Source organism: Schistocerca serialis, chromosome 1, assembly GCF_023864345.2.
Source record: "Schistocerca serialis cubense isolate TAMUIC-IGC-003099 chromosome 1, iqSchSeri2.2, whole genome shotgun sequence".
NCBI lineage: Eukaryota > Metazoa > Arthropoda > Insecta > Orthoptera > Acrididae > Schistocerca > Schistocerca serialis.
The window spans coordinates 483,634,603-483,650,884 of record NC_064638.1 but is presented as its reverse complement, the minus strand read 5'-3'; the positions used below and the strand labels follow the sequence as shown (position 1 = coordinate 483,650,884).

General features: G+C 36.7%; 1 protein-coding gene across 1 annotated transcript in view; it reads left to right on the top strand.

The window, feature by feature from the left end:
- LOC126484305 (probable ATP-dependent DNA helicase HFM1) overlaps nucleotides 1-13,310 on the top strand; it is a 62,248-nt gene extending 48,938 nt beyond the window's left edge. Inside the window, exon 5 of the mRNA XM_050107779.1 lies at nucleotides 10,236-13,310. Coding sequence (XP_049963736.1) covers nucleotides 10,236-13,310 — 3,075 coding nt within the window. The remainder of the gene's footprint in view (nucleotides 1-10,235) is intronic.
- The last annotated feature ends 2,972 nt before the right edge of the window (nucleotides 13,311-16,282 follow it).

Here is a 16,282-nt window from a genome sequence, read left to right as displayed (position 1 = left end):
GGGACCTCCCATGTAGCTAGCACAAGACTCAGATCTGTCATTACTCTGTCTTTACTAATTACAGGGCCCAAGTACCCTACCTCTCCTAATGCAAAATGGACCTTCTCTGTGCTCAACAACAGATGCACAGCCCTCAATCTCTTTCTTCAGATGCTGTTTATTGTGCTCCATGTCTTTTGTGAATTCAGTGGTACTGTCTAAGTAAAGTAGATACTGGCTTGGTTTCAAACCTCCAAACTCACCACCTAAAACTGAAATGTTGTAGGTGCATTTTTCAATCCAAAGGTCATTCTCTTGAGCTGATAGTGCCCCATGGTACCAAAAATGCTCTTTGGTGTGTCTTCAGAAACAACATCCAATTGACAGTAACCACTGTTTAAATCCATGATCAAAAAGAAATTACATTGTCCCAGATTATTGATGGCTATGGTAATGTTGGGGATGGGGTATGAATCTGTTATGGTCTTGCTGTTCAAGTGATGGTAATCATAGCAGGACCTGTATTGTCTAGAACAATCCACAGAGTTTTTGGTACAACCATGACTCCTGCATCCCACATACTACTACTCTCTTCTATTATCCCATCAGTTAACTACTTGTTAGTAAAATCTTCCATAATCAGCTGAAAATGCCTTTGTATGCAATATGGTTTCTGATACATTGGTGCCATTTGGTATCAAGTCACAGGCATTTCTTACAACAGACACTATGGGGAAAAAATTCAAAAGACAATTCTTCCATTCACCCTCTCTCTCTCTACTCCCTTGAGATGCTCCACTTTCATACTATTGGAGTCTTAACTGTGGTTCAGGGTTGCTTGTGGTCCACACTCCTTGTGCACCACCCATCCTCATCTGGATCATCCAAACTTGTTATCAACATCCCCCTCTTTATCTTCACTTCTCCATCTATCTTGCTGGATCTAATACATCATTCTTTTCTAGAAGTTTTAGAACATGTAACTTACACACAAGTAGATATAGCTTCACAGTCACTAATGTGCCTTCCCGGTACCACCTGGCACTTAATCATTTGAATCAAGTATTAGTGCAATTGTATGTGGTTCAACTGGTTTGTCTAATATGCTAGACAACCCTCACAACATTTCTATACTGGCAACAGCTTCCCCTAGCTGGTATGTCATTCTACAAAGTTCTACTGTATGTTGACAAAAGTCAGTTACAGCACAATGTTGATACAAAAAGACAAATCCCAGGATTATACTACAGTCTTCGCTTACATGCAGTAATCTCTCTACACCACTTAAAGCAAACAGTCCCTACATGAAAATCTATGTCCATTGGAGGCAGTCACTTCAGCCTTCATGCTCAATCATAGCACATTACTGCCGTGAACCATACTAACGGCCACGAGGAGCAATAGACCTGTGCGAGCCTGCCACGGTTTGCCTGTTACAAGTTTTCACTGTACTTGTGAGACTTGTGTGAGTCACAGACAATCCAGTGGTGTTTCTTACAGAGCTATAATGATGAAAGAGGACATTCTGTGAATGTTAGTAGATGTGATGTATGTTCTCTGGATGGACCTGGATCAAGCCAGGGTATTTCCTGCTAGAAGAAGTTACACGTACTAGCTGAATTTTGTTAGGAATTTGTGTACATTTCATTTTAGATGAACAAGGTCCGCATGATAATGTTATCTGATTTTCCTGAAGTGTACTCATGTAGCCATGTCACACAATAGTGCTCAAGATATATTTTCAGGCCTCTATTATTTTCTGAACAGTCATGGGTTAAAGCTAGTGGTATATTATGAGAGTAAGCAGTTTATTTGCAAATGTTATTATGAATGCGGTCTTTTGTGTGCTCATAACAAATATGCTTAGGGAGTAAGTGAGCCAGAAATGCTCTGCTTTGTCTGTTTAAGACTTCCTAGGAAATGTATGATCTGTATTTGTTAGTGTAAATAAATCATTGTCTACCAGATATTGTGAACGCCTGATTTAAATTATTAAGTCATTACATAAGTTGAATTAATAAGTAATGCATTTTTTGAAGAGCCATCAGGTCCACTGATTGAAAGTTTATCAAAGAGCCTCTAGCTATTAAAGTCTTAATTTGCGAAAGTGCCTTCTTCTCTAATGGACAAACAATATTACGATGGTGCACTGTAATTTTTCATTATCTATGCTTTGTTTTTATGTGTCTGATGCCAAATTTATTAACATTTAATTCAAAGTTTTAGAAAACACAATTAATGACAGATAGCCAAGACATGGGATGTGCTCATTGCAAACTATAAAAACTGTTACATATCTTTTGCTCACAGTATAATTTAAGTTAACTCAGCTCAAAATAAATTTGAAAAGCTCAGTCATAGACAAAGGTCACTTTAAAAAATTAAATAAAATGGACGATATTTTTTTTTTAATGGAATTAGAAAATGTGTTCCTTCGACTTTATTGAGATCTGAATGATATTTATAATGTACTGAAGGTACTGTCTACCCGATTTCAACTGTGGACATTGTGGAAACAATAATCATAATATTTTGCACTTTATGTTATCTTATATTTTCAAAAAAAAATTGCTTAATTATGTTAAAAAGATATGAGAAAAAAACAGGAAATGTATTTGACAGAAAAGATGTTTATTACTGCTATTTTTAATTACAGATAGTGGCTGAAACAGATATGTGTGATCCTCTGATCTAACTCAGTGTGAAAGAGAGGGATGCAAAGTGCTACTCATATACAAGAGAAGCACAACACGCATGAAAATACTATGTGCAAAAGTGTCACACATTCAAAATCTACAACAGTTTCAAACAGCAATAAAGACACAATCAGGGACAAGTGCGTGAAAATGCGTGCGTTGGAACTATGGCTGTTCAACAATGTTAGTGGGGAAGACTTTATTAGCCTTTCACATGTTTTTACTTCTTGACACTTGCCCAACTCATATGACTATTCCCTGCTTCTGCAATGTTTCTGAACAAGACAGCATGGAAATGCAAAGCTCAAAATATTATGAAGATGAAATAATGAATTCATCAAATCAATACTGGTGCCAAGTATGGGACAGTGAGAGTACAAGAGAGTTTGCCTTCTTTGAGAACTGTCTCTCATCATATACGAGGTATATTGAATGAGAAGTGTGGTCTTACCTCAAGTAAAGAAAGCTATTGTCCTAAAAGAGTGTTCTATGATGTGCGATCTTTGGACTGACAATTATCGCATGTACATTATCTGACTGTCACATCCTAGTATTATTTTAGACTCTGAGGACAGGTCTGAACTGAGAATTAATGTGCTCCTGAAAATGAAGTTTCTCGCCATTTCAAAAACAAGTGAAAATATTCTTAGAGAGTTACGAGAAAAATTGCCTGAGACAGATATATCTCCTCTGGAACTAAACAAATGAAATTTGTGGTGGATCATGGGCTGAACATGAGAAAGCTCTTCAACACCATAAATGTGTGCCATGCAGAGTGCACTGTATACACACAGCATTAAGATACTGAATGACAAGTTCCTTAGTGAAGAATTGCCTGATGTTTATGAATCCATCCAGGCAGTGCGCAGAACTGAACGATATGTATGAAATCCTCTGATTTGATGGCAAGTTTGGAAAAAACATTACATCAAGATGTTGAACTGATGAAACAGCATCTACCTGTTGTTAGATTCATTTCATTCACCAAAAAATGAATTTGAGAATTGTTGTTAGATTCATTTCATTCACCAAAAAATGAATTTGAGAATTTTGAGAATTTGCTGCTGTAAAAAAAAAAAAAAAAAAAAAAAAAAAAAAAAAAAAAATCCTATGCATTCCCACTAGTAGTGCTGCAAGGAAAAGAAATTTTAGCAGTACAGACTTAATTGTATGAAACAAGCATTGCTTGTATCAATCCAAAATGTATCAACGACATTTTATTAATTCATAATAATAAGAGGGACAAAGAAACTGTTTAATAAAAACAGTCAGATCATAGGAGATGGAACACACCTAATATGTGTAAACGATCTCCACTTGTATACTATAAATATAACATACAGGTTTGTATTCAGAAGTTTCTGTTACCAATAGATGTTTGCTTTCTAGACATATAGATATATTATATTCCGTATTACATTATCTTCAACCTATACTTCATTTACTGATTTCATTTGATCATTTACTACTCAAGTAGTTTTAATCTTATTTTTCATTTAAGTATAAAGAATGTTATTTCTTCCATTAAACAGCCATGAAATAACTTCATAAATTGAGTTTGATTATAGCAGAGAAAATTTTTACTTCTTGGCACTTGCTCAACTCATATGACTATTCCTTGCTTCTGCAATGTTTCTGAACAAGACAGCATGGAAATGCAAAGCTCAAAATATTATGAAGATGAAATAATGAATTCATCAAATCTGTACACATCATACATGCAGTTCTCATTGCAGACCTTTGATTACCACACCTGGCCGATTTCCCCATCCACTATCAATATGACTCAGCTGCCTCACTCATGAGTACCTGCGCTCGATCCATGAGTTACTTGCTGTCCCATTCCCAAGCAGCTGCCATTCTCATGAGTAACGAGCGAGCTTAAAGCACATACTGACCAACATCCATCAACCCTAACAGTGTCACATCATTATCCACATGACAGGTGCCACTGCCTCTGACCCACCAAGACTCTCCTGACAACCCACACACACATCCCTATGTCCCATAAAAGCTTGTACTCCTTACCTCTTACAACAGCTGTTACTGCATGCTCCATCTCACCTCAAGTATTTGTTGCAGCTAAGTAAATGGGAATGCCTTTAGATGGTCTTTGTGTTTCCCCTTCTGTTTAATGACTGCTTATCGCCTCCTCATCCACCCCTACACCCATTACCAAAATTCTGCTAGTGATACCTTCAATTCCCTTTGTTTTCCTGTGGCTGGCGACACTGCCTCTATAATTGCCCCTTCCACTCATGCCTGTAACACTTAATTTTCACCAAAAATATCCCACGTCTATCTCATATCCATGTTGATATGTCAATTTCATTGCATTCCAGGCTTCTTGAAATTACTGCAACCAGTCATCTGGATGCAGTAGTTTCAAGAAACCTTTATTCATCGCAGTCGCAGTGTTCCCCAGCCATAATGGATAAATGTTTCATTGCTTTCCATCACTAACCTAACAGCAGATCTTTTGGTGCACTGTGTGCACCCCATGATATGTCCAATGGCAACACCTTCATAAGAGCATTGAGCACCCTCTGCTCAGCTTCTTGCAACAAAATTGCATTTGTTGCATTACTCTGCCCCAACTTGTTCATGCGTTCATTTCATTTCCTTATCCTTTCTGGAAAATCTTTCACAATTTCCGCATGCCTTTTTGTAGTAATGTTCAACTGCTTCCAAGAATGCCTCACACTCTTCTGTTTCTTGCATCTTTATAAAGCCCTTCTCCAGTGATTCCAAGTTTGCTGCATTCTTTAATGCGTCTGTAAGCCTCACATACATTTTCACTTCTCCCACTAGTCACTATCTGTTACAACTGACTTTTGGTCCAATCAGCCATTTCTGACAATGTTTTAAGGAATTATAAGAATGACCACACTTCCTCAGATGATGTTCCAGTAAAGGGAACAACTAATCCTGCATAAGCTGGATCCACCTCATGGTGTGGTACTTGAAACAATGCTAACTATTCATCCTGAGCTGTCAACTGCTCATGTTACTGCATATTATCTGATGTCAGTTGCCTACCTTTTCTAACAATATCTGTACTAATGTAATCCTTCTGTACTGCTTCTGGCTCTGGGACATCTTGTGTCTCTCAGTCTGCCAATGCAACACCCTTATTTTCCATTACACAAAATAATACAACAAGGAATCACAACTCCAAAAAATCATCATAAACTACTCTGTATGTTGTTTCTTGAAACACATAGACTCTCTACAGTGCCGTACAATATGACCATAAAAATGACCTGTACAACAGGTTAGAGGCACTGACTCAGTATGGCTCAGTATGTCCAAGCAAGTTACAGTGTGTACACCTTATAGACACTAAATACTGCTCTCTACAATTACCCTTAAAATTTAGAATTTATTCACCTTCAAGCATTTTGCTTGTTATTGGTAAATATTCACATATAAATCTAAGAGACATGAGGTGCATAAAATTTCATTGTATTTCCATCAATGTCAGATAAGGCAATCCTAAAAAAAATGTAATCTTTAAATTATGAAGACAGTCATGCCTCCCTTCCATGTCTGTTACAACCTCCAAAACACTACCAAATGTTTTCTCACTTACCATATTGTGTTGGTACTTTAGGTTGTGGTCCAGACATTGTGCTGAGTGAAGATTATGACAAAAATTCTAAAACCAAATTATGGTATCCCAGTGCAGGGAGGGGTGGCTATGAGCCAGGATGGTGTGAGTGGGTGATGGAGAAGAGATGGGAGTGCAGGAGGCTCCAGAGAAAACAGCTACAAATGAAACAAGTTCTTTATTGAAGCATCTGTGCTACATAGTGCACCAGGCCAGTGGCCAGCTAGCCACTGAAATCTGCTACGCTGGCTGCTTGCATGCCGCTCAATGCTGACACAGGTTCTCCACTGAACACTGGCGGCCTTGTTACTCAGCTCAGCAGCATGGTCCTAATGCCAACTGTGTGTGTACCAAATGATGGTGTATCTACTCCACAGTAGTGGATGCCCATCATGATAAGACATCCATCCTGTGATAGTGAATGACGACTGGTGTGCCCAGGTAGTGAACTGCTGCCCCCTGGGCAGGAGGCAGCCACATTGCTCTAGTTATTCTGGGATGGCCAGTTGCATCATAGCACTAAGTCTGGGGGGAACATAGTGTGTTGTGCTGTTACCCTGCCATGGCCTTGAACTTATGACTTCTGCTGGCAGGTCCATGTGACAGCCTCATCCAGTACAGACCCATCACCAACTGGTTAGGCTGTGAGACTGAGAATAATATCATTACAAATCATCCAGTACTTTCAGTCGGCATCTGTTGTGTATAAGCACCACTACTCATGTTGTATCCTAAACCACCACTTCCACTGTTAGTGAGGAATCTGCCTTGCCGCTTGCTGCACAAGTCTGTGCAGCACTAGCTAGCCTGCCTTGCAACATTGTGTCGGCCTTTCTGAGTTATTACAATGAGAACATCCTCCTCTCACCTGCTGTCAGTGGTGCTGCAATTCATCATTCAGGCTCACGCCAATATGCGTATATATGGTTGGTACATTGCAGTATTAAGTCTTGTCTTAACTAAACAAACTAGCAACACCCCTAACTTTGCATTGTAGCCCCACATATCTACGTGTTGGCAACTTGGCTCACACAGTGCTAAATTAGTTTGTGGGCTACTGCATATGATTAAAGTTTGGAAACAATGTTAAGTTATTGAATATTAACTCCAAATTTTAGTATAGCTGACATAATTCAGGCAGCACATGCCGGGAAAGTTCTCAGGAAGCATAACTTAATTGACAATCATCATCATAGTTCAGCCAACTTGCATGAAATATTAATAAGTGATATACACAAACCTTCCTCATGAATCAGTTTATCTGTTAGTGAAGATCATATCAAAATCCCTACAGTAGTTCCTGGGATTAAACTTCATAAACAGACAGACAAGGCAGGGGCTTTAATTTATAATTTGTAGTCACATATTTGAAATGTATATTGTTTGGTTGAGTCCCCATCAAATTAGCATTGAATTTCAATCATGGTCCAAGATGTGGGTATGAGGTTCATTAATGATGGGGCACCAGCACATTTTGTTGCTGATATACAATGACATGTAACATGGCAATATGGTCAAAAATTGATAGGGTGAGCAGGATCTGTACCTCGGCCTCCAAGGTAACATGACCACAAATCACTAGAGTTTTGTGTTTGGAGTCATCTCACAAGTGAAGGATACAGTACTCAAGCTGATACTGTTGAAGAAATGGAGCAGTGAATTTTACAGTCTTGTCAATATTTATGAGATAATCCAAGGCCATTTAAAAGAATCTGTAACTCACTGATAGACAAGTGTAGTATTGCATCCAAATGTGAGGAGGACATGTGGGACACTTTCTTAAACAGATGCAAGTCTACAGTAAACTGTAACATATCATGTGCTGAAGAAGTATTGTATTTCTTGTTAAAGTAAGTCATGGGTGAAATTTGAACCTAATTAGGTGGGGACCTAATCAAAACATTTACATTTCAAATACATTTCACCAACTAGTGCAAAATTTATACTTAAGTCCGTAGGAGCTTGCAACAGCACATTAGCAATTATCTTGCAAATGGCTCATCTGCAGACTAATGTTTACTTAAATGTTTTTAGTTCAATTATCCCTATACTTTCACCTAATTAACTCTCATTATTATATATCCTCTGTAGAATAAATAACTTTTCATAATGGATGTCACAATGTTTAAAATGTGACACTGGCACAAATATAAATTAAGAGCACTCCTTCCCCCTCATGTTATGAGATTTAGACCCCCCTGGGTGCACCATGAAGTTATTTATGTTCTAAACTAAAAACAGGTTTTCCTTACCCATAATTTCCTACACATACAGGAAGTCCAGAACAGCTGATGAACAAGTTGAGGGAACTGCTTCTCTATCAGGCATAAATAATCAGCCTTTGCAACAGATCAGTCAAAAACAGGAATACCAAATTTTGGATTCAGTGACTTACTTGCAATTTTTTTTACTGAATGAGTACTTATTTGTGTGAAAAAAGGACCAGAAAAGGAGGGGATTGATAAAGAAAAGGCGTTCAGTGGGTAATTTATGGCCTGATGAGAATTATCACTTATCATTGCTGGTATAAGAATAAAGGAAAGTGCAGTTTACTATATAATACTAGTAAAGTTTCCTGTATTCTGACTTGAGGTGTTGCATTTTGAAAGATGCGTAAACAGAGGAAACAAATAAAGTTCTGAACTGTTGTGCTTTGAGAGTCTATTTTCCCTTCAGCTTCTGATATCCCATATACAACACATTATCATGCTCTACGAAGACACAAAATTCTTCATTCCTTTCAGAAGGTTTTTCAGATGAGATCTGGAGATTAACATGCAGTTCATTCCTTATCATTCCCTCCACAAAACATTTCAGCTTTACATGACATTGGAGTTGAATGGCTATAACTGACAAAGTTGCATAAATCTAGGTACAGAAAACAGATTGATTCAAAATTAGGATATTCAAGCAGAACTACAGAATTAAATCGCACAAAAGTTTCTATCTTTTCCAATTTTTAACTTATCTTTTTAGTAATAAGTACCATTAAATTATTTTATGCCTTCTTCCTTGAATTATTGAACATATATCAGAGTTCTACATGTGACGACAGCACTACTGAATTTAAAAGTGCCATTCTATTCTGCCTTAAAATACTTCTCATAAAGACATTTTATGTATATTCAAAATAGTAAAATTATTGTAAAAACAGCAATATTCCAGAATGAGATTTTCACTCTGCAGCAGAGTGTGTGCTGATATGAAACTTCCTGGCAGATTAAAACTGTGTGCCGGACCGAGACTCGAACTCGGGACCTTTGAAAATGTCCCGAGTTCAAGTCTCACTCCGGCACACAGTTTTAATCTGCCAGGAAGTTTCAACAGCAATATTGTTCATTGAATTTTCACTATTATCTAATGACAGTGCAACTTTTAGAAATGACATCATTTGACACTTTAAGCTACTGCTCAGTTTATTCTTTATTGTTAACATCAAGAGTTACGTATACATTGTCAAAAATAAAATATTTATAAATAACGGTAAGATATGTAGATGTAGATATGTGGAGGGATACTAAATATTATATTTTTGACATTGTTCAGTTAAGAAAAATCTGTGCTAGGTAATGCTCTTTGGCCAAAACTGGTCACAGAATGACAAATAAATTGAACAGCAGTTTAAGGTGCTATTTCATGTCATTTCTACAAATTATAGAAGCTGCATAATACTATCAACAAAAAAAGGAAATACAACTGTTTTTGCAATACTGATAAATCTATCCAGCAAGGCTGTGCTCTAAAAATTTTTCGACTGTCAGTGCACATCTCAAGTTACTAATGATCATTTTATCCATGGAGGACATTGTGAACCCCATACTCCTTAATGATTGTTGGTGAAATATACAATGAGTCACAAATTGTTATTCTGTTACTGTGGCTATTTGCATTATTCATCAACAGTAATGTTTATGTTAATTTTATCTAAAAGTATATAATTCAAATTTTAGGTCCATGTTCTAAGTGAAGAAAGAAGAGGACCCATCATAGAAGCAGTGATAAGCCGTATGAAAATAATAGAAGAAACACTTAATTATAAGAAACCTGAGATCAGTCACAAATGTCTCCCATTTCCTGTTCGTTTCATAGCAGTATCTGCTACGCTCCCCAATATTGAAGACATTGCTACATGGCTTGGCAAGTTTGAGAATCCTGCAAAATATTTCAAAATAAGTGAAGAACATCGTCCAGTAAAATTACATAAAATTGTGCTAGGCTATAACTGTCCTCAAAATATGTCCCAGTTTCGATTCGATATATCACTAAGCTACAAGTTAAAGCCACTTCTGCTCCAGTACTCAGATGGTAAGCCTACACTCATCTTTTGTAGCACAAGGAAAGGAGTCATTCAGACAACAGACACACTTTGTCAGCAGTTAACATTTCATTTTAATGTTAGTCAAAGAGAGCATATAATTAAAGCAATTTCAAATATAAGAGAAAATAAATTAAAAGAATGTGTTAACTGTGGAGTGGGCTTCCATCATGCGGGCATGGATCTTAATGATCGTTATGTCATAGAAACACTATTTCGAAGTGGTTACCTTCCTGTATTAGTTGCTACATCAACATTAGCACTTGGCGTAAACTTACCAGCCCATCTAGTGATTGTCAAGTCAACACAGCATTATATGGGAGGAGTGTATGCAAATTATTCAGACAGCCAAGTACTTCAAATGATTGGCCGTGCTGGAAGGCCACAGTATGATACAGAAGCAACAGCAATAATAATGACAAAAGAAAATGAAAAAGAGAAATATGAAAAACTTATTGAAGGCAAGGATTTAATAGAAAGCAACCTACACCGACATTTAAAAGAACATATTAATTCAGAAGTAGTTCTTCGTACAATTACAGAGACAGCTGTTGCTATGAATTGGATGCGTTCCACTTTCCTTTATGTACGTGCAATAAGAAACCCACAGTATTATGGAATCCCTACACACTTTACAAAAAAAGGCATAGAAAACAAACTGCAGGAAATGTGTCTGCGAGAACTTAATGCACTAGCAACAAATCACCTGGTGAAAATGGATGTTTTTGATGTACAACCAACAGAAACAGGACGCCTAATGGCACGTTATTACATAGCATTTGAAACAATGAAGATCTTTAGCACAATGACAGGAGAAGAAAACTTATCACTGATGCTTCAGCATGTGACAAGCTGTTCAGAATTTTCAGTGTTCCAGTTGCGGACAAGTGACAAAAAATGTTTGAATTCCCTCAATAAAGTGGGTTTACGCTATCCTCTAAAAGGCCGTATAAAGACAAAAGAAATGAAAGTAAATTGTCTTATACAGGCAGCTTTTGGATGTCTCACGGTAGAAGACCCATCTCTGCACCAAGAAATGATTCATATTATACGAATTGGTCAACGTATAACTAAATGCCTGGTACATTGTATGTTGCTAAAATCTTGCTACAGAGGTGTTCTAAATTCTATAGTTTTAGCAAAATGTTTCCACTGTCGCTTATGGGAAAACTCCCCTTATGTCTCTAGGCAGTTAGATCGAATTGGTCCTGTTTTATCGGAATTATTGGTGGTGACTGGGAAAAAATCTTTCAAAGATATTGCTGATTCCAATCCAAGAGATTTGGAGAGAATATTAAATCGGCCACCACCAATGGGAAACAAACTTCAGGAATCTGCAATGCATTTACCAGAATATCAAATAAAAATAAAATCAACTGTCTTCAACTACACTTATTATATTGAAATAGAGCTTTCAATTTGTAACAGTGAAGCGATAAGGACTGCAAATACAGCAGGTCCTAATCATGGTCCTTGTGTGATAATAGGCGATTCAAACAACAAACTTCACATTTTTAGGAGACTCAAAGATGTGCATATCATTGACAGTGAACAAAGATGGACATTAAAGATAGAAGAAAAAGTTAAAGATGTGTTTGTACATGTTATTAGTGAATACTGGGTGGGTATAGATGTACGTACAACCATACAACTGTTAAAGATTTCAGAAACCCCATCAGCTGAACCAGATCTGACAGTTAATAAAGAAAGAAATAGTGATTATAAGTGCACTAAAAATATTCCTGAAACAGTACAAGAAAACATGGCACAAGAAAGTAAGAAACGGCGTCCTTCATTCTTAGATTTCAAAGCAGCTACAGATCATTTTTTGCAGACAACTGGTGGCAAAAGATTTCGGCTCGAAAATGACAAGCCTAACTGTTCTCTAGAACTGTTTCTGCATACTCCTCTGAAAGAGAAACAACTATTCCCAACTAACTCTAAGAAAGAGCCAGAGAAAACAATACAGATTTATGAAACTGATAAGCCATGTTGTAGACCAATAAAATTGAGTCAAACAATTTCTAATCAAGCATTTTTACAATTGCAGAAGCAGTTCAGAAAACCTGCACTTAATTACAGCAAAAAGGCTCGCATGGTCCATGAAATACTTTTTAACAACAATACACATTTACGTGCTTCTGATCAAGGACAACAATATTCCATAGACAGTTGCTCTTCCACGGCACAGCAAGAACCCATGATAGTCAAAATCAATCCCAAAAAGTATGGTAATCAGTTGATAAACAGTAACATGTCCGAAGGTTCTTCAGTGAGTCAAGCTAGCTGCAAGGAAGACTCCAGCATTGTTCCTGTTGTAACAAATAACGTTAAAATGCTAAATTGCTTCTACAGAGGGAGTGGTTCAACTGATGATACGCCAAAAAAAATAGTGGAAAAAATATTTCAGTTACCAGAAAGAGAACATTCACACTGCATTATACATCAAAACCAAATTAACACTCATGAAAAGCCATTGCAGGAGAAAGTAACTGCAGCAGCACCAAAAGATGATGCAAAAGAAATAACTGCCCTGAATCAAGTCTACAACCAGTCTCTCAAAATAAAAAATAACAACTGCAATTCTAGCAAATACTGCTCTTCAGTGGACAGCTCACTTCAAATTTCTTTTGATTTAGGCATTGAACAGATTCTAGACAGTAATTTTGAAATTTTGATGGCTGAAACAATTGCCAATAATGAAAATTAATAAAATCACATGCATTAACTTTTATCCCTATGTAAACTAGCAATGAGTAAGAGCAATACACTTTCTACTGGGTAGAATTACATAATGTTTGCATTGGAAACCTGTGCATCACAAGAATATGTAAGGAAGAAACTCAGAGAAACACATGTTGTATGCAAATTAGTCATGCCCAAGCAAATCAGAAAAGGGTACTTCTTATCAGACAGTTCAGAATCAACTGATGAACAAATTATATCAGCTACGCAAACCACTGGGAAAAATTAGGTATGTAGAATAAGTTGACAAGAATGATTATTAAGAGCAACTGATTATATGATGAGAGTACCATTACATAATCAATTGAAAATGTGAATACTCTAGGTCTTTCCAAGATGTTTGAATTACTTTACAGCACATCTGAAGATCACCAATGTAGAAATAGCAGTTATGAAAATACTTTACCTGAATTATCAGGAGAGTTAAGCAGATGCTAGTAATATGAAACATTTTCAGTATTAGTTCATAACAGAATCTTTTGAAACTAAATCAAGTTTCTGCTTGCCATGTGCCAACAGATGTCATATTTATAGTAGTTGTGTGTGTATTTAATGTAATACAATCCTATTAAATGCTATTATCACAGATTCAGCTGTACAGTTCTTTTAAATAAAATGATAATATTAATTTTAAAAACAGATTTTTTGGCAACACTGCCATTTTTACCTCTGCCAATAGAAGAGTTACATATATTCTATGCTAAACTTCAAATCTTTTATTAGGAAATATTGTAGCTTCTTTTGTTGGTGTAGAATTTGTACTTAACAGAATAACAGAAATTTTTGAGCCCTGAAAGATTGTTTCTTTAAACAAAAGAAGAAGCTATGGAATTACTGAATTAATTACTTACTTACTTCTTAAATTTGGGAAACTAACAAGCAGTCTGCTGACAAGTTTGCTTATTAAGAGCATAAATGTGAATGTTTACTTGATGTGTTATGGGGACTGTTAAATACAGAAGGATTTTGAAAAGAAATGGTTATGTGATTTCATTATCACAGTGCTTTCCTGCAGGTGGTGAAGAAATTAGATATAGCTGTGAGTGGCACTGCATAGCAGGACCACAAGTTGAAGGAGAGGCATGAGTGAAGAAAGAGACGATTTAAAGGTGAAGGTAATTACAAACATGCCACTGCAGATCACATTCACTGCATTGGTGCACTGTTTACATACTATCCAGCAATGAATATCAGTGGTAACATTCCAAGCTGCAGAAATATATAAAAATATATACATATAATCCAGATAAATTCAGTGAGCACTCTCCTAAACTGAAACTATCCAAATTCAAATTCATTTACTCATTTCTATCAATATCTCACTATTTTTATCAAGTGGTAATTTTGCAATGCTTCTTTCACTGTGTTACTGGGTCTGTACCACTCTCATACACCACATGTTCTTTAGAAACTCCAAAGAGTGATACAGTAATCTACTATTATACTTTCCATACAATTTGAATGGAAAACACACTATCAAGTCACCTTCTTATGGCTATCTATTAGATGTTATCTCTACAGTATCCAGCTCATTAGCAGCATGTATCTGGAGAAGTAGTTCCCAAAGATAATTAAGTGGTTATCTGTATGCTTTGGTGGATCAGTGGTGAATCCAAAGGTCTCAAGTTCAATCTTCAGTCAGTCCTAGAATATTTACCTGTCCCTTGTCACTTCTTTCACCTTTGGCAATGTTTGTAAATGTGAAAAAATAGCTAGGTGCCCCTATAACAGACAAGGTAAGTCAGGTCAAAGGTTGGAAGGAAGACAATATAATGTGGCACACCAAGAAAGACTACTGAAGTGATGGATACCATATTCAGTAAACCACCCAATTCACATTCTGTACCTTAACATGTATGTTCAAACTCATGAATTTGTTGATTCATTTCTGTTGATTACTAGCAAACCTATCACCATTTGCTGCTCTCTAAGTTAATTCTTTTGTCAGATGTGTAAAAGCTCATTTAATCAGACGTGTAATGTTACTATATTTGTCGTTCAAAGATTATCTCAGACAAAAACAAACAGACAACTTAAAAATGGCCACTGCTGTAACAAAAAAAAAAAAAAAAAAAAAAATGGTTCAAATGGCTCTGAGCACTATGGGACTCAACTGCTGAGGTCATTAGTCCCCTAGAACTTAGAACTAGTTAAACCTAACTAACCTAAGGACATCACAAACATCCATGCCCGAGGCGGGATTCGAACCTGCGACCGTAGCGGTCTTGCGGTTCCAGACTGCAGCGCCTTTAACCGCACGGCCACTTCGGCCGGCTGCTGTAACACCTTGTAAATGTTAGTAAAACTAGAAATGGATTAGTTATGTTATTAACTAAGACTTATAGTCTACACAATGTTAAAACTGCTTATTTTATAAGTTTCAGACATAATTATCAAATGCTTTGTTATTTTTTAGCGATCAAACTGTTAGCATTTCATCATGCGTGCCACAATGTGACCTAACTGAAACAGAATTAATTTTTGTGTGATTTCAAATTTGTTAACATAATAACAGAGTTTCAGGGAGAGCATAAGGGAACAACTGACAGGAATGGGGGAAAGAAATACAGTAGAAGACGAATGGGTAGCTTTGAGGGATGAAGTAGTGAAGGCAGCAGAGGATCAAGTAGGTAAAAAGATGATGGCTAGTAGAAATCCTTGGGTAACAGAAGAAATATTGAATTTAATTGATGAAAGGAGAAAATACAAAAATGCAGTAAAAGAAGCAGGCAAAAAGGAATACAAACGTCTCAAAAATGAGATCGACAGGAAGTGCAAAATGGCTAAGCAGGAATGGCTAGAGGACAAATGTAAAGACGTAGAGGCTTATCTCACTAGGGTTAAGATAGATACTGCCTACAGGAAAATTAACGAGACCTTTGGAGAAAAGAGAACCACTTGTATGAATATCAAGAGCTCAGATGGAAACCCAGTTCC